Here is a 20147-nt window from a genome sequence, read left to right as displayed (position 1 = left end):
GCACCGATACTGCCAGGGGCAAAAAAAAAAGAATGAACGCAATTATGTTTTGGAAAAATAGAGATTCTTTTAAAAGACTTTGTAAAATGCTGTATAATGTTAGTGAAGACAGCATAATATGTAAATGTGAGCTGGTTTGAAGACAAGTTTAAAAAAACTGATTGGGTAAACAAACCTGCAGCATAACAGACAACCGTTAACTGCAACTAATACAGCTGGTTTTAAATATTTATGCCTATACGAAAATCTAAAATTACACAGGTGCCATTAAGGCATGAGAAGGTAATGAAAAGCCCCAAAATGTACACACACACACACACACAAAAAAAGATGTTTCCGGTGCTTTATACTACCGTTTAAACTTGGAAAGAGGTGGATTTAAGAACGGAGATGAGATCTTTAAATATTCAAAAGACAATTAAAACACTGCATTATCATATTTGCAGAGTCTAATAAAACTTACTGCTAAACGAGTATAATTTTAGAAATGTTAAGTCTGAATAAATGCGAGAACCATTATTTTACTAAAATAATAGACATTTTATTTTCTTAAAATAGCCCATACTCCAATGCCCCATTTAATTTAACAAAGCTGGCTTTATACACACACAAAAAAAAATAAATAAAAAACTAGGTTTCTCTCCATGTTATGACATTTGCCCATTCAGCTCCATTTCCAAATACCTCAACTGTCTCTCTGTCTTCAAGTTTTCTACACTGCCCTCTCCTCCTCTGCACTACCAGGCATTGTGGGTAAACAGTTAGATTAGTCAATCAATCTTCTCCCAGGAACAGAAGTAGTAGTGGTGGTTGAGGGAGGAGGGGGGTCAGAGAAGAGATAGGGGACAGATGGGGGGAGTAGAGGATAAGAGGAGGGAGGGAGAGAGCGATAAGGCGAGTGAGATGAGAGGGGCCGGACTGGTGTGTTGGGTGAAGGAGAGAGTAATGCGGCATTCAGACCAAACGCAAATTTAATCCATGCAACACTCTCCTCGCGGGGGTTTTATCGCTGGACATCTGCTGAGTGTTCACACACAACGCGATAACGCGAATAAACACAACTCACCATTACTACAGCTGTATGAACGCAAAGTAAACATTTTGCTGTGATTATATAGCAATAAACGGGTCAAACTGATGCCGAAATAACTACAATATGATGCAGATTTGTTAAACATATGAATTCATGCTTTGTCAGGTCTGTCAGCAAGACAACAACTTCTAAAATGTTTGTTTTCTGAATGGAGTTCGGATCGATCAGGACTATGCTATGCTAACTTGGTCACAGTAAAGTACAACGATAGCTGGAATAAAGTTACATACACATGTTTTCTGAACTCACCAGGTAGTTCAACCTCCTCGCTTTCTTTTCTCCCAGCAATGTCCAGTTTTTATATACATATGAAGTAGTGCCAAACGACGCTAACAACACTGGAACCGGATGTGCACGGAATCTAGCTGCTGAGAAGCTCGAGTGAAGATAAATCAACGTTGTAATCCCAAAAACAAAAGTAAAAAGCTAATTTAATAAAAGCAGTTTACTTCGAGCTCCTCCCGCGAGCAAACTGCGTAGTTGTCAGAGCATAATCCAGTCCTACTACAGGTGTTTTTGTCCAAAAGCTGGAGCGCTGCTCCCTGTTCCTCTGACCCAAGTTTAGCAGCTCTTCGTCTGCCAGCAGATTTTCAGTCACCCGCTCTGCCTGGCCCTCTCCACACAACACTCTGAAGCCTTCGGTGACGTATGGCCAATCTCAACGTTGATAGGCTATCGCGACTCAGTGTCATGCGAATTTCTCGCTTGAGTTGAAAATATTCAACTTACGCGAATTCCTTTGCTTTGCTTTCACGTCGCCGGCACCGGCCCCTTCGCGTCGCCCGACGTGCCTTTGAATGTAAACTCACAGCCCCGAACGCTCGCTTCGCTTCTGAAAGTACCATAACAGATATAAGCTGCGTTTCCTTGATCTCTTTTCAAGGAACTAAAAGGTTCCTTCAGCCCATTGTTGTGTGTCTTCCACCGTGGTCTAAAGACCTGCGAAGATTAGGCAAATTAACCAGCTGACGTAGGCTGTAAGCCTATACGCCATACAAAGCGATGCACAGGCATCATTATTTAGTAACCACTATCCATGAGCAAAATTTATAAATGAACATCAGATTTAATTATAATGAAACACTATAGGCAATGCGTGACTATTAAAAACAGCTTTTTGGGGGGAGTATAAGGGAGAGACAATAAAGTTTGTTTATTTAATAAACTGGATAAAGCCATCAAGTTCTTAAAATAACTTCAGTACAGAGAAAGAAACACAAACATAAAATCGCAACAGTTTGGAAGGTTATTAAAACATTTCCAGCCGTCAACAGCTGCAGATCAGCTGGCAGCACTCATGTCTGTGTCCGCCTGACCGTCAGAGGGATGTGACTTTTAACAAGTTTTATTACCTGTTTTAATCAGCTGTTGTTTTGGAGAAGAGGAGACTGACTTCGGCTCCATGTAGAAACCTCATGACTGATGAAAACTTAAAAACAACAACTCCGGACCCAGTATTTAGCGTAACTCCATCAGCTGTCCGCTGCACGCTGGTTGGTATTTCCGAGCAATAAATTTAATGCTGACGTACAATCTCAGGCGGACATCGGCGAGACTTGTGTGGCTATTTGACTGTTGATTGTGATTTATTAGTTTGCAAACAGTGGAAAAGAGGAGCAGTTGTAGAAAAACAGCCGACATGCTCGATTTAAAGCCAGTAATCTCTACTCGGCCATTCAGAAATTCACTGCAAGACAAACCCCGACCCCCCAAAGTACATGTACTTTCGGAAAGTACTACCCCAGAGCAGGGACTTTTTGGGGGGTAAAATAAAGACCCTAGAACTGAATTTAGACCCTGGTCCCTTCAGTGGAAATGCAGTGAGATCCTCCAAAAAGGTTCCTACTTCTGGGGTATAGTTCCTTTGGTCGAAATGCTGCTATAGTAATGGAGGGTGGGAGGAAAAAAATGCAGATGCAGATGTGGGGTTGTCGCAGAGAAAACATGAAGTGAGCAGGCTGGAGTTACACAAGTGTAAAAGAGAGAAAAATGAGTGGGGAAAGGAGTGTGAGAGAAGTGACAAACACAGGCAGATGTGTCAAGAAAGAGTGAAGAGCAACAGTACAGGTAAAAAAAAAAAAAATAGTCTGATGAAGGAATCAAGAATTAAGAGCCTCGATGACATAAGGCAAGTTTATTTGTATAGCACATTCCAACAACAAGTTAATTCAAAGTGCTTTACATAAAACTTAAAAGCAACAGGGAAATATAAAAAAAGTTTCTAAAAGTTAAATAGAAAATATAGACAGGCAGGTCTCCCACCTTTGATTCCCCATCTCCCAATCTATTATCCCCCCTTTAGTTACTTAGGAACTCTAACCCTAAGGGGACTCAAATGCTGCTGGGCAGCTGATTTAACACTGTACATGCATACACACCTATTTATAGATCTTTAAACTGTTGTTATTATTAGGTTAAATAATTATAATTTCTGGTTTGTGACTCTTTGTAGCAGAGCAAAGCAGTGATCTGCAACTTCAGTAATTCACAAATCCAAAGTCCACAATTTGCAAACCCATCATGATGCTACCTGGATGTAAGACCAATTCAACAATTAAAACTGCTAATCAAACCAGCAAATTGGTTCATGTACGACATGATGTTTGAATAGTGTTACCAAAGTTGTATTAACGTCTATTAGTGCATCAGACAACATGCATACCAATTAAAATTAATAGAATTAGCTAGAAGACATGAAAGCTCTGTAGCACAGCATGGACAGACAAAATGAACTCTTGGTCCCAATACCATCTGTTGGTGTGAAATAATACAATTCATCCAATATGCCTAATATTTTGTTTTCCTTACTCTCCAACTTCACTTCAACTAAACATCATCAAATAAAAAGAAATCTAATTAATGCATCCCAGTGAAATTGTAAAAAACTCAAACATAAATAATAAATTCTGTATTTAAGATATGTTAAGCCATTAAGCCTTCACTGAAAGCCTGTATGAATAGCTTAATTAAAAACATCAAAATAATGATATGAATCTGTATAGGGAGGGGAAATCTGCCTCAATCTGCTTTCCAAATGCTAACCCCTGTAAGCCAGCCTCTTTGCTGAATCAGATGCTTGAAGAGATTACTTTAAAGCAATGATGAACCAAAAACTTGACATAAACTAACAACCAAGTCATTCTAAGATTACTTTTATAACCCGTGTCAGGACTTGAGAAAAAAGTAGCCCCAACTATAACCATAAACTTTTGCTGCATCCAGCAGAGAGAATTGTGATAATGCCTCTTAAATGATGGCTTGCAATCTAGCAATCCTCAAAAGACTAAGAAACTCTTTTGAGGTAAGGTGAAATATTGTTTTTTTTTTTTCCCCTCCCAATGCCTCTACCCGGCTCATTCTTTTGAAACCAGTAGAAAAGACCTGTGCTCAGAGACTAGCTTCAGGGGGCTGGAGCCAAAATTAAACCGGTCCCGTCTCCTTCGCTCTATCACTGTTAGGAGCAGACAGGAAGCAACCGTGTAGCACACCCATCTACATTTGTATAGTCACACATACGCGCGCGCGCACACACACACACACACACACACACACACACACACAGTTAACTGGCACTCTGGCACTGAGGGTGTGAGCCCCTCCACCCTCCTTCTATGGGCTGGTTGCCAAAGATGCCCCCCCCCCATCCAAAAACACCACACACACACACACATATCCCTGGCTTAGCCTCGGCCCAGTGCTGGGATTACCGGATTAGAACTCTATTCCATTATCTCCCCACACTATACAACACACACGCGTGTGCGCACACACACACACACACACACACACACACACACACACACACACACACACACACAGTCTTGGCCAGAAAGGACAGGCTCCCAGCATCAATCAAAACACATGACATTTGCAAATTTGACATTTGTAAATAACTTATTTACAGTATTATTTGGCAGAATGGTGGAGTGTTTATTAATAGGACTACTTCTGCAAGAGACCTGGACCAAGCACCTGTGACAGCAAGTAACCAACCAGCTGAAGTGTCCTTGAGCAAGACACTGAATCTCTACAAACTCCAGAAAGGCTGTTTCATAGTAGACCCCGACTTCTGAACTCAGACAGCAGAAGAAGTGTTTGAAGAACATGTTCTCCTTCAAACACTCAAAGGCATCAAATAATTCTGCAAGGATGCACAGAACATTAAAGGGCACAATCACATTTACATGAGCTGCTAATGACAGGGGGATGAATTCGACAACTACAGTGCCACTTTTTGCTCCAACTGCAACAACGAAAAAGTAAATTTGCAACACTGACAGTTTCTTCTCCATAGCAACGGCAGCCAAGGATCATGGGTATTACTGTTTTTAGGGCTGTCCGCCATGCCAAACTGATGAACAAAGTATAATTTACCAGAAACAAAGTTGAAAGAATTAAATCTGTAGTCCACAATATACACTTACAAGATTGTTATATTATCCAGGAGAGTCCTATGATTCTATGAAAAGTAATGTTGAAGACATCATTAAAAGTACAATTTGAAATGGGACTACACTGGAGAAAAACACCCATGGTTCCTCCCATTTCGCAACTCTATTTAAGAACAGTCATATTACCTTTCTAAACTTGCACCTTTAAGTGCTTGTCAGGTGCTATGATGCACCATAAACGGCTCCCTTGTAGTTGTTTGTCTGGTCAGGCAACAAGCTCTGCTAGTTTTTGAGGCTTGACAGCGTCATCACATTCTACTCTGTGATGATGTCTTAGGCAGTTGGATAAAGTTGTGGCTATGCTGTGAAACAGACTGCTTGCAAAAGTAGCCGCAGTATGTCCTTTTCAGCGTCATTTTCATCTTTAAATCACCAAAACTTCCATATAACAGAATGTAACCCTGATGGTAAAGGCGCAACAAGTTCAGTAGAAGGGTTGGATACATTTATTTTCTCTTCCTTAATTTGGACTCATTTTGTTCTATGTTTTTACTTTCACTTTAATTCCATCTCTCATACCGTTAGATTTGTTTTCAAGCATTTAGTTGATTAATTGTTTTTAAAAGTTATTTTAAATATGCCAAACATTCAATAGTTTGACCAAAAACTAAAGTAGCAGTTAAAGGCAGCTCAAAATTTACAGACACAAAAGGAATTTAAGGACATCACCTTGAGTGTGAGAAATGGCCATTTTCACTATTTTCTTACAATTTATACACCAAACACTGAATCTACTAATCAAAAAAAGTAATCTGTAGAATGACTGGTCACAGCCCTACTCCCTGCTAACACAAATGCGTGGTATGAACTGAAATGTTATTAATTTGTGAAGTCAAATCAGTTTATAGTCAGCTGGTACTTCTAGGCGAGTCTGATCCACAGTGAATAGTAATTAATCATTTATCGCTTTTATCCAAAGCGACTTACAATTGCTAAATATGTCAGAGGTCGCACGCCTCTGGAGCAACCAGGGGTTAAGTGTCTTGCTCAGGGACACATTGGTAGATGTGTCACAGTGGGAATCAAACCCAGGTCTCCCACACCAAAGGCATGCGTCTTAGTCACTGCACCATTGCCTCCCACCAGTGCAGATAACGATTATATTCCTTGTCCAAATGTCCTTTGGGTGCACATTTTCCTCTACCTGCTCCTATGGGTGCCACTTCAAGATTCTCCTTACATACTTGACCTAACTATTAAAATATATATAGTCTTCACATGTGTGTCTCGAGCAGACGCATAAAGAAATAAATGCCTCATTCCACAGTGAGTGCAGAGTGATGTGCGATTGCAGAGCCCATCTGTCACTTACGTAGTCATGGAAGGCCTTCGCCTCACTGGAGTGCTCGCATGTCTCCCTCCGGTCTGGAGCCGCACAATACAAATCCCAGAATACACTGAAATGGTTGCAGAGAGGGGGGGGGGTTGGAGAGGTCAAAGGTTATTAAACAGAGCAATACAAGCAAATGTATAACAAGCTATTCAAAACTCATTCACACACTCTCACTATCTCCCTGTCGCTCTTAAACTGCCTCTCATACACTTGAGCATCAGTGTAAGAGGGACACAATGCCAGAGTCGCACACCCTCAATCAACCGCTCACTCACTCAGAAAACACACACTTGGATTTCCATACTTGAATGGACCTTTCATTCACTGCATCCATTTCCTCACCCTAAACTTTAACTGTTAAACCTGACTAAACCTTATGAATACAATGGAAGGCTAAACTCAATTCCTCAAAATGCCCTCTTGTACATGTGAACAAATGGCCTCATTGAGAGGGAGTTTCTTCAGCATTTGATCTTAAACAAGAGCTGACACACACACACATAAACTGTTTCCATACTAGAGTCTGTTTCAATCTATTTGAACACGCAAGTGGAAGCGCCTAACAACAACGCTAACTACTCGCGTGCTACCTGTCTTAAGAGGTCTTAATTGAATCAGTCTTTGTGCATTGATTTAGTGGAGGTGCTATAAACCGAGTGAAACAGCGACGTGGCTAACGAGAGGACTAATCAGGCAGCCACTTCACATGTCCTGCTAATTTGTGACACACACAAGGCATGCTGAATCCCAAACATCTGGACGTTTTCATACACCTCTACTCTTTGTAAAAGACGCGGTTGTATTTGCGAGGCTCAGTACATTTTCATAATAGAATCAGCAGTTTGAGCACATTAATAAGAAGTTATGGATTATTGTGATCTGAAAAGTTGACTTTTTACTTCTGTGAAAAAGACAGAGTGCATGGTTGAGCTACAAAATGAGCCAACATGGTAAAAGGATGTCAGAGTGTTGCTTAAGGAAACAACATGGAGAAATGCTTAGAGGGTACTAAACTTACACCTTTCTCATTTTTCTCAACAAGCCTAAGCAAGGAGAGGAAACGAAAGGACCCACATCTAGATTTAAGTCCTTCAGTGAAAATAATTTCAAACTTATTCTTTAGTTTTACCCAGGTCTGTATGCTTTCATATTATTATTCTGTTCCCTCATTTTCTTTTTATTAAAACATGCTCTTGGTCTCATATTGCTGATGGTGCTCTAAAAGCCTGATGCTCATTCTTCTGACTCAGCAGAACCACCCCCCTGAGGTGAAAAGTTACACTAGATATTGTACTTTTTTAAAGAGGATTTAAGGGGATATTTACAAGTCTGTAATTGTACATCCAGAGGTTTTTTAAATATTAGCTCCTTTGTACAGTACTCATTTCAGTACAGTATAATTCAGTGTATTCTGAATCTAGCGGCACAGCTTTAGTAGGAAGGAGCAAATGAAAAGACTTAACCTTCAAGAGAAATTTAAAAATCACATTACAAAACCATCAATCATTTTCTCTGATAAAAGGTTAAAGACTGGTGAGGACCATGTGATCCACACACACACAGGGCTAACCTCCTGTGAAAACAAGTGGAGGACTTTGGAAGTGAAGACAATCGATATGGGCCTTAAAATATTGCCACATTTTAAAAAAAAAATATATAAACAGATTAATTAGTTCCAGCCCTATTTGACACACTGATCTCATCACAGAAAACTGATTGGTGCAATGGGGCATGTCATTGTAGAACCAGGGATGGATACACAATACACCGGCACCGCCCGCACGACCCACGCCACACAAGATTACTGAACAATATTTATAACAATAACTTTAGTGAAAGAGATGTAAAATAGAACGGGTGGGGGGCGTGTAGCTCTCAGGAGGTGGCGGCTAGAAGGAGCACATATTGGCACACTGGCAACCTGGCTCAGTCTACATTTGTACTACATTACGGTAGGTTGTAGTCTTTTGGGCACACGGTGCTCCTAAAGGATTTTTTCGAGTTCGCACATATCTAGTTTAAGTGTCATATGCGAATGAAATGGATGCACTGTAGAGCCCTAGCACACACAATAAAACATAATTTATTCAAGTTCAAATGTAATGGGGTTTAGCTCTCAAGACATGAGCAGCGAGTTTATTTTTATTTATTTTATTTTGGCTGGTGACAAAAACTAATAATGATCCAAGTATTGTCTGTCACTATTTTTCACAAACTATTAAAACACAAAAATGAGTCACATTGTTGTACTGGATGACTCTCTCTCTGATCACACACACACACCTTTTTTGTACCAAAAACTAAATATTTATGACCCGTTCTGTAAGATTTACATCTTCGGTAACAATGAGATGAGCTTGGAGTGCTACAGAGACTGTAGGCAAGTTGAAAAGTATTGACGGGGGGATAATGCATTGTTGGTTTTGGTCTTTTCGTTGTTGACAGTATTAAAAACACAGAATATCGCCAGCCCTTTCCTGTATATAACTGTTAAATTTGTGAGACAACATTTGGAATATCAGGTGTAAAACAGCAACCATCTTAGTTGAGTAAGACACATCAGTAGCCTTCCCTTTTCTGGTCAGTTTATGCTGAACTCTGTTCACCGAGGGAAACTTTTAAGAGAAGTCCAGGAGGGCTTGATTCAAGCCTCAATCTCAACTACGGTCATAGACAGGCAGGGACTGGATCCTACTCAGTCAAAGCTTTATCATGATCTACTAAAGGTTAAGGATTTAGTATATTTACATTAGAAACACAAAATATTCCTCAGCAATGGTCATTCTGTGCATTTACATCAATTGGCTTCTCATCATATATGACTAATATGCTTAAAATATGTCAGTCTGGGTTTAAAAATGTTGTAGGTAGGTTAGAAATCTGATTATTGACCAGCTGCAGCAAACTTGGGTTTTAGAGTAAAACATATACAGTATTATAGTGCCTGTAAACATACTGTGTAATTTCCTGCCTCATCAAGATTACTCCCAAAAAACAACAACAAACAAGTGAAGCTGCAGATCATTGCTTAAAGCGATGACCCTAAAGGTCAAATCTTATCCAGGGCAGAAATGACAGGAGGGGGGAAGGAGGAAAAAGACAGCGGAGGGAGAGGTGGCACAAAGGAAGATGGAATGCAACGGGTTAATCTGCTAAGAATCCCTCTCCCACATGAACAAAGGAGAAAAGTGGGAGGTGGGGGGCACACAAGGGTGACGAGGGGGAGGGGAGTACGGGGGGGGGGTCCATTCCCTAACCATCTGCATCTATTGTTTCAGGAACGGGGGTGAAAGATGGAGAACTGGAGGAGGGGAGAAGACGGGGAGGGAGGGGTCACGCCCTCGGCGAGTCTGGTCAACCCCAAGGCTGAGACTCTGCTTGACCTCCCACCTATGGAAGTCATCTTTAATCATGAATGAGGACAAGCACCGTCAATTAAATTAAAATTTGGTATTTTTCAAGTACATGAATATCTGAATCTTTACATAAAATCTGAGTTTAAAGCTAGGCAATTTATTTCAGAAGCATTTTTTGTTGTATTTGTTGAAATTCTCTTTACATCCTGACTGAAATCAATAAATCAAATGCTGACACAAAAAGGAAAAAAAAAAAAATACCTGCTGCTGTCACAGAACAGTAATCTGGACCATTTCAATCAGATCCAATGAAATGCCTGCCTGCCGAGGCCTTTGCACTCATTGTGCATGAACAACTTTACAGCTTTACTGTAAAAACCGCCAACACAGCCAAGTAAATAAAATGGATAAGCTTACAGCATCAAAAACTAGCAAGACAAAACTAGCATTCTTTTAACATGGGGGGGGGGGAGTGACACTCACCACCACCATGAATGGAGGAATCCAGGGGGCTCCCCTAATGTAATATTCTTCTCCCATCGAATCTGGAGGAGAGGAGAGGAGAGAGAAAAGTCACTTGCAGCCACTAGAGAGAGGATTATGTCTACGGGTCCAGGGGTTAAGAACATATAATCAGTCAGTCTCAAACTGTCAATGGCCTTCGATGGGAAGATAGGCATCTTTCTGGCTCTGTCGATCTTCATCTTTCTGACTGTCTTCCTCCTGTTATGTCTCTGTCGCGTTTCCCTCACTTACATGTGAAATGTGTTTTTGGATCAAGGGAAGTAGCTCAATCATATACTCATTTTCTCATTCATTCATTCACTGTCCGTGTGCACCCAAAAAGGGGTGTTAGGAGGCTTAGAAATGTATGCAATCAACACATTGCCTACATCGGCAATGTTTTTACACTAAGATTCACCATGGCAGACAGTGACCTTGATCTGTAATAGGATTTATTTTGGAAAACACCTTACACTACTGTAACCATGTTCAGCATGTTTGCGCTGACAATATAAGTTGTTGTAAACATTCACTGTAGTTAGGTTATAGCATGTTTTAATAAAGCTGTTTTAGTCACGGCACAAGTGATGTGTGTTTGACTTCTTTGCTGGAGACTTTTCATCAATACTTTCAACCTTTTCCTGAGCTCCAGATAAGCAATTTTCCAAAAAAAAGGCCTAAAGATTTGGCTCAGTACCAGTATAAACTGGTTAGAGTCATGGATGTCATCTTACCTCAGACAGGAAGGTCTGTGCGGACTTCTGTGCTCCCACATGTAGCAGGTACTCGTACACGTATAACGCTAATCTGAAATGCAAAAGAAAGACATTGTTAGTGACCAAATTTAGCTTCCATTACCAGTTTAGTGTCAGACCCTTTTTTCCCCCCCACTTAATGCTCCGTATTTTGAAACTAAGATTAGATTTCGCCGTCCCACTTCATTTTCAAGCAAACGCACACAAAAAGCAGCAATTTTCAACCAAATAGTCCAAGAAACTAGAGGCCCCTTGTGCTAATAATCAAGAACTATTTCAAGGACTAAGTTATTTTGATGCATTCATGTTTGCATTTTTACCACATCTGAAAAAAAACTGAGATTAGGTATTAACCGACCAACAATGAATAAAAAAAGTGGCATCAAGGTTTCGCTTGAAATGACAAGAGAGTCATGCTGTTCTTTAAAATTTACTGTTGTGTGACTATGACGTATGAAGTGGATGCTGGAAAAAAGACATGCAAGGGTGGCACGATCAACTGAAAACAGCAGAGAAGTCAAGATTCAGTCTAATTCCAAAGTACAGAGGATGAGTGAGAATTTTCTGGCTCTTCAGGATAACTATTAAACCAATCAGCAAATCGAGGGAAAGGTTACACTTTGTTCTTCTTGTTTGTTAACTTTTAAATCAGTGAAAACAGAAGTTGGCTACCTGACTATTATTTAAACGGCAACGGCATTAAAGAACTTCCCACTCCCAGTCCTACTAATATTACTAGACACAACCAGCATTTGCTTGCAGTATGAGTGAATGCTGTACACAAACCGTTGTAGTCTCAAGGCTTGTGTTTGACCAGTCAGCAACACTGAGTACTTTTACCTTCACTTTGGCTTCGTTTTACACCTGGCATTAACATCTGATCACAAGTAAAGGTGGAAATGCACCCAAGACGAGATCCAATTACACAGATCATACTCGAAAGGTGGTGTGGGCCGGATATGGCCATATTGTTTTGGCAGTGTCATATCTACATTGTATCTAGATACGATTTTAAACCAATTACATTTACACCTGGTGTAAATGTGTCTCCAGTGTCCACATTTCACTCTGTACAACTCAAACATATGTTCAGTTCACTGTTCACCAAAAACATGAGCATGAGCATGTTTAATGAATGGCGCCCTTTATCCACATTCTTACATTGTATTACAATGTGTCCCTGACCGCCTCCTGAGGTAGTTTGGCTGATCAGATCACAATCTGTCCTCAGCGCATAGTGGGTGCATTTACACGTGTACTTTCATGTTATCAAGCACTATCTGCAATCCGATCAACATAAACACATTTTAATGCCAGGTGGAGGGGTCAATCAAGGACCGTCCACTCAACTGAATTCCGCTCTGAATAAGTGAAAGTATGTACTCATTTGCACATAACAAGAAGATGCCACAACTAGGGCTGTAGCAATAACCGCAAAATTGAAAAACCGCGCTATTGGTCAAGCCTATCGCGGAGGTTGGCAAGCACCGCAGCAAACGCAATGTTCATTGTACTGTACACTTCAGGGCTTGTTAAATTAATAAATGAGTGCTTCAAAAGTTCCACAACTGTAACAAGCTCTGTAACGGTTCAAGGATGGATCGCCATGGGCTGTACATGACCCCAAGTGTTGCCATGTATTGTTGTTTTACTGTTTATTTTAAAGGTTAGCTAACTTGGCGTTAGCATATTGTGCGGCTAATGTGGCTAGCACGCGCGGCGATGTTGGACTAACGTTGTGATCCTGAGGGACAGTCCAGAGAAACTGTTGACAGTAAGCGGTGTGGATAATGATATAGCTACGTCTGAAAAAGACACGGTCAAACTACAAAAAGGAGTTTGCGTGGCAATGTTGTTGACTAGCATGCAGCAGCTAGCTTGCTCGGACCATAAAGCTGCCGTTAGTGGCTTGCTGTGCAGTTAGGTGACAGATACAGACACTCTTAATAGCTGACAAATTACTTCACTGATGAAAAATGTGAGAATACAGCGCTGTTGAGCCCCAACATATTGGCTAGGGCTGTCGCGGTGAAGTAATTTCCACCGCGACAGCCCTAGCCACAACAACAGTCATGTCATCTCAGCAGCACTTCTGTGGGTTGCATAGTTTTTCCATGCCTGCCTATGTCCTCAAATCACAACACAAGCTGAATAACACCCTCTGAACTGTATGAAAAATACTGTCTGACTGAACACACCAGATACAGACAGAAGTAGCTGCATCCAGGCATTCCCATATCCCATGAATGGCAGGACCCAAGGTTTCCCCACAGAACATTGCCTAAAGCATCACACTGCCTCCACCAACTTGTTCCCATATTGCATCCGGTTGCCAAGTGTTCCCCAGGTAGGCGCGCACCCTTCTATCCATGAAATGTGAAAGAACACGCGATTCATCAGACCAGGCCACTGTCTTCCATTGCTCCGGGGCCCAGTTCTGAAGCTCATGTTCCCATTATAGGCGCTTTCGGCAGTGGACAGGGGTCAGGAGCAACGACGACGTGTGTTCTGACTCCTTTCTATCAGCTCCCCACATGCATCAATGAACCATTACGCTGTCACCGGTTCACCGCTTTTCCTTCCTTGGACTGCTTTTGCTAGGTACACAAGAGCTGCAGTTTTAGAGATGCTCTGACCCAGTCATTTAACCATCACAATCGGTCCTTGTCAAAAGTCGCTTAAATCCTTACGATTGCCCATTTTTCCTGCTTCTAACACATCAACTTTGAGAACAAAATGTTCACTTACTGCCCAATATATCCCGCCCACTGACAAGTGCCATGGTAACGAGATAATCAGTGTTATTCACTTCACCTGTCAGTGGTCATAATGTTGTGGCTGATCAGTGTACATATACATTCACAGGCCAGCCACACTTGATAACGGCAATCCACCAGGGTCTATTAACACACAAGAACCATGCTGTGGAGTGGGAAACCCCCATTGGCCCAACGTTGTACTCCAAACGCCTTCACTTAGTCGTGTTTAATAGGCTGTTAATGGACCATCAATCGACCGCGGCGTGGATATGACAGTGCCCCGTGTGCCCACAGCAGACAGTCCTCTGACAGGCCAATAAGGTCCTAATGAGAAGGACAGTAACTCAGTGTCATAGTCCCCACCGCTAGTCAATGAACTGATCAATGAAACATTGTTTTGAGTTAGGGCTCGACAATGAAACAATAACAATTGTCGCGATATAATTTTTTAACAAATGTTCAATAAATGTTTGATTTATTTCACTTGAATCATACATGAATTAGGATTTTTTTTTAATTAAGATGTTTATTTTGTCGAGGAAGAAGGACTGAAAAAATAATTTTACTCATGCATATTTGTTGACAAAGATTGTATTCCCCAATTCTTTTGAATGTTCTACGTCAGATTTGTGAAGTGATCCACTGTTTGGCATTAAGTGTTGACCATAAAGAAGAGTTTAAATCACAAATAACCATCAGGTTTCTTCAAATTCCACTCAGGAGAAAAATACTGCCTTTAAACTCGAAAGAAATAACTATTTGATACACATCGTAAGAAATAAAACTATCATATCATTTTAGGCCATATCATCAAGCCCTATTTTGAGATAATAAGGCTGTTGTCCAGTTTGTTTTTAACCACTAACAGGAAATTCACATTTCCAATGCTCTCTTCCCTTGTACTATTGCTGGATGGTGGGATGAGGGTGATGTCTATTTAAGCACATTTAGTGCATTTAAGCCTCTCCAGAAGATAAACAGTTTGACAATAAAATGTTTTGAAGCTGATAAGCCCTCACTATCATTGTGCACTAAAACTGCCAGTGCAGAAAGCATCTACACAATTCTGCATCACCAGGTTAGGAAGATGTTCAGCAACAGGGTGAAACCTCAGGATAAATCTATAGAGACTGTTACAACGCCCTTTCATAAAAAAAAAAAACTTTGGTCAGATCGCTTGGGAGTGAATATGGGGAACACTTTACAAAACAGAACTCAAACTGGATCAAACGACCGGCCAAATAATTAATAAATTATTAATAATTATATATATATATATATATATATATATATATATATATATTTTTTTTTTTAATCAATTAGTCATTTAAATCATTTTTCCAGCAAATGCTCCAAAAGCTTGATGACTCAAGGTTCACTAATGTGAGAAATCTCTTGCAACTTAAGTATTGTGTTATGATGGAGATGGGCTCTGCGCCGGACCTGTTCTTACTACTAATGTTATGCAAATGTTTAAAACATGCATTGTTAGTATGCAAATGTAGTCGGTAAAAGATATGAATAGGCAAATAGACAATAATAGATTGGAGCTGATGGTTGCTACATGATCACACCTTGTCTTTCACATAGACAGCGCAGTCAGGGGGCATTTTCTTAATATCATCATGGCAGCTGGCAGATATAAATGCGTGCATCTTGAGCATTTTATGATTAAAATGTGTTTTAAACATAGCAACAGATCCAAATCTGAAAGCAAAGTTCTTATGAGTGTGACACATGATCAGTTCTGCTTGGATGTCCAAAAAATCTGCACCACACACTAATGAGCACACACCAATATTAAGTGGTATTTGGTACAATGGACAATGCTAATAATTCAAACAACTATAGATAAACTTTCAAGGATCTTCACAACATCCCATACAACATGGGAACTGAGCCATCTAGACTACACACTGCCTGTCAATATGAGTGCTCTTCAGCTGTCCATATCCAAGTCTTATACGATGAATGCATCCAAAAGCCGGCTGAACATGCATTTAGTGGACATGTGCCTCCTCTATAAAAGTAGTTATAGTTTCAATGTGCAGTGTGATGCTCTGTATATGTACAGCAGGCCATCCTGCTCAGAAAGTAGTAAATAGCTATGGGTGTTTCCCTCTTGCAGATAGTCATTGAGATACGAAAACATGAGCAAGCAGACACCCAGATGAACAAACAAACAAAGCAGAAGTAGCCTTGACTTCTAAACTTATTTACAATGGTTAATATTATTCAACTTTAAATAAATGCATCATAGCGCACACCAATAACATATCAAACAGCAAAAATCACATCCCTGGCTGCATTAACTTAATTTCTCTCAACACAAACAGCGAGGCAGATTGGTTGTTGTACAAATGACGATGCTCGTAAGAGGCTAAAGACTGCAGTTCTGCTGACGCACACACACACACACACACACACACACACACACACACACGAGACCACTTTAGCCAGAGGAATCTGACCACTTTCTGAGGCTCCTACCAATTTGTAGGTCACAAAGCTCTCTGTGACCACTGGTGTAGAGTGTAAGTCACTACCACTTTCAGGTCAGTCTAGTATCGGGCCACACACATGCACGCAGATCATTAGTCTAATTCTGTACTTTGCCGTTTACTGATCACACTTAAACACATAGATTCCCTACATCTATACTAATTAACAGTTTTAAAACACCTGGCAAAGGCTCATTGGAAGCTTTAGGTTACAACAAATGCCTTGAATATTGATACCATTTGCCCTGTACACACTGCAGGTTTACTGGCTTGCTTATTACATGTGTAGCCTTCTATAGGAGTTTGACTACAATGGAATAGTTAAGGACTTGTCTTATGTCTGGGGATCTGTGGATCACACTACAGACCCCCCCCCCCCCCCCCCCCCCCCCCAGAGGCCTTCAATGAAATTTTTATGTGTGGTGTGTGTATGGGTGTACTTGTGTGGGTTGCAAAAGGGGCTGCGTGTGTGCACCTGGCCCACTGCATTATTAAAGCTCAGACGTTGGCTCGTAGAAAAGGAAGAGAAGAAGTAGAAGAAGAAGAAGAGGGAGCAGCTATTGGATAGTGGAGAAAAAGGGAAAGGAGAAAAATGTGTTTTGACGGGAACATAAGAGGGGGCATGCCCCATTTTTATAGAGGAGGAAACAGTAGGTGGTACAGGGGATCAGAGGAGCAGTCACGTCATGATGGAGCGGAAAAGAGGAAACAGTGGTCGTTTCCGACAGCCAGAATGTGGAATTATATTCCCAATAAATCTGAAAGATAGATCCAGCAACCCTTATTCCCTAATTTTTAAAGTCATATGACCTGGTGACAAAGTTTTACACCATATAGCTGGAAACACACTCTCCTCACTTTTCATTTATGCACTTTCCCCAAGCCTGTCTCATGATGAAACAAAAATGTCTTCCTCCATCACACCATGTGAGGTGACCTCCTGACCTCCCTCCCTGTCATTCCCTCTTACGTTCTAAGATGGGACATAAGTGAGTGCGTGCGCTTACTCCCATGGAGTGAGAAATCTCCCTAATGTACAGCACCGGCGCACCTGACATCCTGCCTGAGGCTCCCGACAAAACCCCCCCTTTAAACATGGATGAGTCTGCCCACCATATCTCCCTCTTTTCTTGTCTCTTTCTTTCTCGTCTTTCTCTCTCTCTCAACTCTGACGCAAAGCTGAGAGCAGCTGCTTCAGTCGGTCTCAATAATTCAACGCCAAAGCGAGGGGATGAGGACTTTGAGGAGCAGCAAAGGATGGGAAGTGAGCATTAGGAGGCAGATGAAGAAAGACATCAGAAGAGGGATGCATAAAGGGGAAAAAATAAAGAATATGGGTTCACAGCACAGTGAAGCGAGAGCGTAAGGTAATGGCGCCTGATGATCTAAACACAAACATAAACAGGAGTCTCACAACTCTGTCCTACTTCAGTACCCCAATCTGTTGACTGGTCCAGCCAGTCAGAGTGTGAGCATTTGCTGGTGTTCAAACCCATCCGCTGTGAGGAATAAAGCCATAAGTATTCACCTATGCAGAGGCTCTTACTTTTATTTGCCAGTAGGTTATTCAGCAGTAGTGTAATAGGAACTACCATTAACACAGCACAGGGCTCTAAAACAAGCACACCTAACAAAGTTAAATGAACGCGTGTATGGAGCTTAGCTGGCTTTGTTAACAGTGAGTAATCAGCAAAGGAAGTCCCCTGCAGATAGTGGCTTATATTTCATCGACGCGGAGATGTGTGTTGAATTAACATTTCAGACAAGTTTAAAAACTCTGAAGATGATTGAATTGTTGGTAAACGTGCGTATCTTCCCGAGCGAACAACAGGCATCGAGACAGTGGCATGCAGACAAAGGGATTGGAGGGCTACAGCTCCCCAAGCTAACGCCACATAAGCTTCTTGACAAAACCAGCCACTGTAAAAAGCCTGTATCTGGGTCTCCTGTGGCGAGCGATGGCGGCAGTTACGACCACTTTATCCCCAGCATTGGTCCGCACAACTCGGGGTGACTTAAGAAGACACGTACGGGTGACAAAAGTTATGAGGCGCAGCTCTCCTCGCACGGAGACCATAGCGTTGGCTCTCCCCTGACCGAACACACGCATGGATACAATGTAGCCAGTGCGTTCGGAGACAGTATGTACCACAGTGAAACAATTCTAGACGTTCATTCACGTTCCTGTGCTACTTTGTGACAAAGCCCCAAACAGCTGTATTCTATTTTTACCTGCTGCTTCAGCGGGGCGACACAAAAGCCAGCTAGCTACAATGCACAGCGTCACTACCAAATGTATTGTTCCTCACTCACATTGGGGCGAGGGGAGAGATGGAACCGAAGTGGGATCCCCATCAATGCCCCCACTCACAGACGTAAGCCCCGAGTGCACATTTACGCAGAAACGCGTGCAGCAACACTCCCTTCGTGTGCAAAATGGGAACTTTAGTCGCTAAAACCGCCACTCTCTGTTTTGCATTAGAAAGAAACAAGAAAGACCAGAGTGAAACTGGCTGTGTGTGGCTAGCTGCTTGGGCTAACTTAGCAGCCATGCCTGTGTAGTTGAGAGGATGGAAGAGGCTCCACGACACGCGAAGTGGCAAAACACAACGATTAAACTATCACAGCATCACTTCTGTGTCTTGCCTGAAAATAAAAAAATAATAAAATAATGAGCTTGCCGAACATGCGTGCACCCGATGAAGTGACTGAGGCTGCTTCACATCAGTTAGCAAGTTGAGCTACCTAGCACACTCTTCTAGGCTGGATCTCTGTTGTGACAGTGCAATAATTTACTTACTTTTCTCTTGCTTGGCTATCGGAGGGGACCACAGCTCCTTTACCCTTGCCGTACATCTTGGAGGCTGTTCTGATACTTTATTTTATCCCACTCGACACCTGTCAAAGAAAGCTACCAGGAAAACCTACTATCTCCATAGCTACCCAGTTAGTGTTGTCTCCCTATTTCTCCCTTGCGCTCTCTTTGCTCCGGTTTCCTTTTTTTCTACATCCCCAACATTGCCCACAAATCAGGCAGGGTTTCAGCCGGGGGGAACTTGAAACAGTCCACTGGTAGAGCTTTTTTTTTCTTTTTTTTTTTTTTTCAATCGCTGTTCCTGGATTCAGCTCACGCCCCCCCTGTTGTGAGTCGGTGGGGGCTTCTTAAAGCCACAGTACTTCAGTTTTTGTCGACTTCGCTCAAGTTCTCTTCTGGATGCCTCCAAGTTCAGGCCATTATAGCATTCATGCTCATGTACAGTACCAAACTGTCAAAACTAATTGCTATTACTATTTTGAAACTTTTATTTAACCATGATATTTCTAGCTGTATCCTAATTTTTGTCCTAATGTCACGCCAGAAGGGCCAAAATGCCCACCTGGGTTGGCCTGTGTGC

At 41.5% G+C, this 20147-nt stretch overlaps 1 protein-coding gene across 5 annotated transcripts in view; it reads right to left on the bottom strand.

Annotated features, from left to right (window-relative positions):
* zgc:110158 (uncharacterized protein LOC553590 homolog) overlaps positions 1 to 19797 on the bottom strand; it is a 44341-nt gene extending 24544 nt beyond the window's left edge. The window contains exons 1-4 of one of the 5 annotated variants that reach the window (XM_046062528.1): positions 19553 to 19797; positions 11472 to 11544; positions 10717 to 10778; positions 6857 to 6941 (exon numbers count right to left, since the gene is read on the bottom strand). In XM_046062528.1, coding sequence (XP_045918484.1) covers positions 6857 to 6941; positions 10717 to 10778; positions 11472 to 11544; positions 19553 to 19608 — 276 coding nt within the window. In that variant the 5' untranslated portion in view covers positions 19609 to 19797. Of the gene's footprint in view, positions 1 to 6856; positions 6942 to 10716; positions 10779 to 11471; positions 11545 to 13851; positions 14172 to 19552 lie in introns of those variants that run through there. The other 4 variants (XM_046062526.1, XM_046062525.1, XM_046062527.1 and 1 more) reach the window with 4 other exon arrangements.
* Between the last annotated feature and the right edge of the window lie 350 nt (positions 19798 to 20147).

This window comes from Micropterus dolomieu, linkage group LG11 (genome assembly GCF_021292245.1).
Source record: "Micropterus dolomieu isolate WLL.071019.BEF.003 ecotype Adirondacks linkage group LG11, ASM2129224v1, whole genome shotgun sequence".
Taxonomy (NCBI): domain Eukaryota; kingdom Metazoa; phylum Chordata; class Actinopteri; order Centrarchiformes; family Centrarchidae; genus Micropterus; species Micropterus dolomieu.
This window is presented reverse-complemented; position numbering and strand designations above follow the sequence as displayed.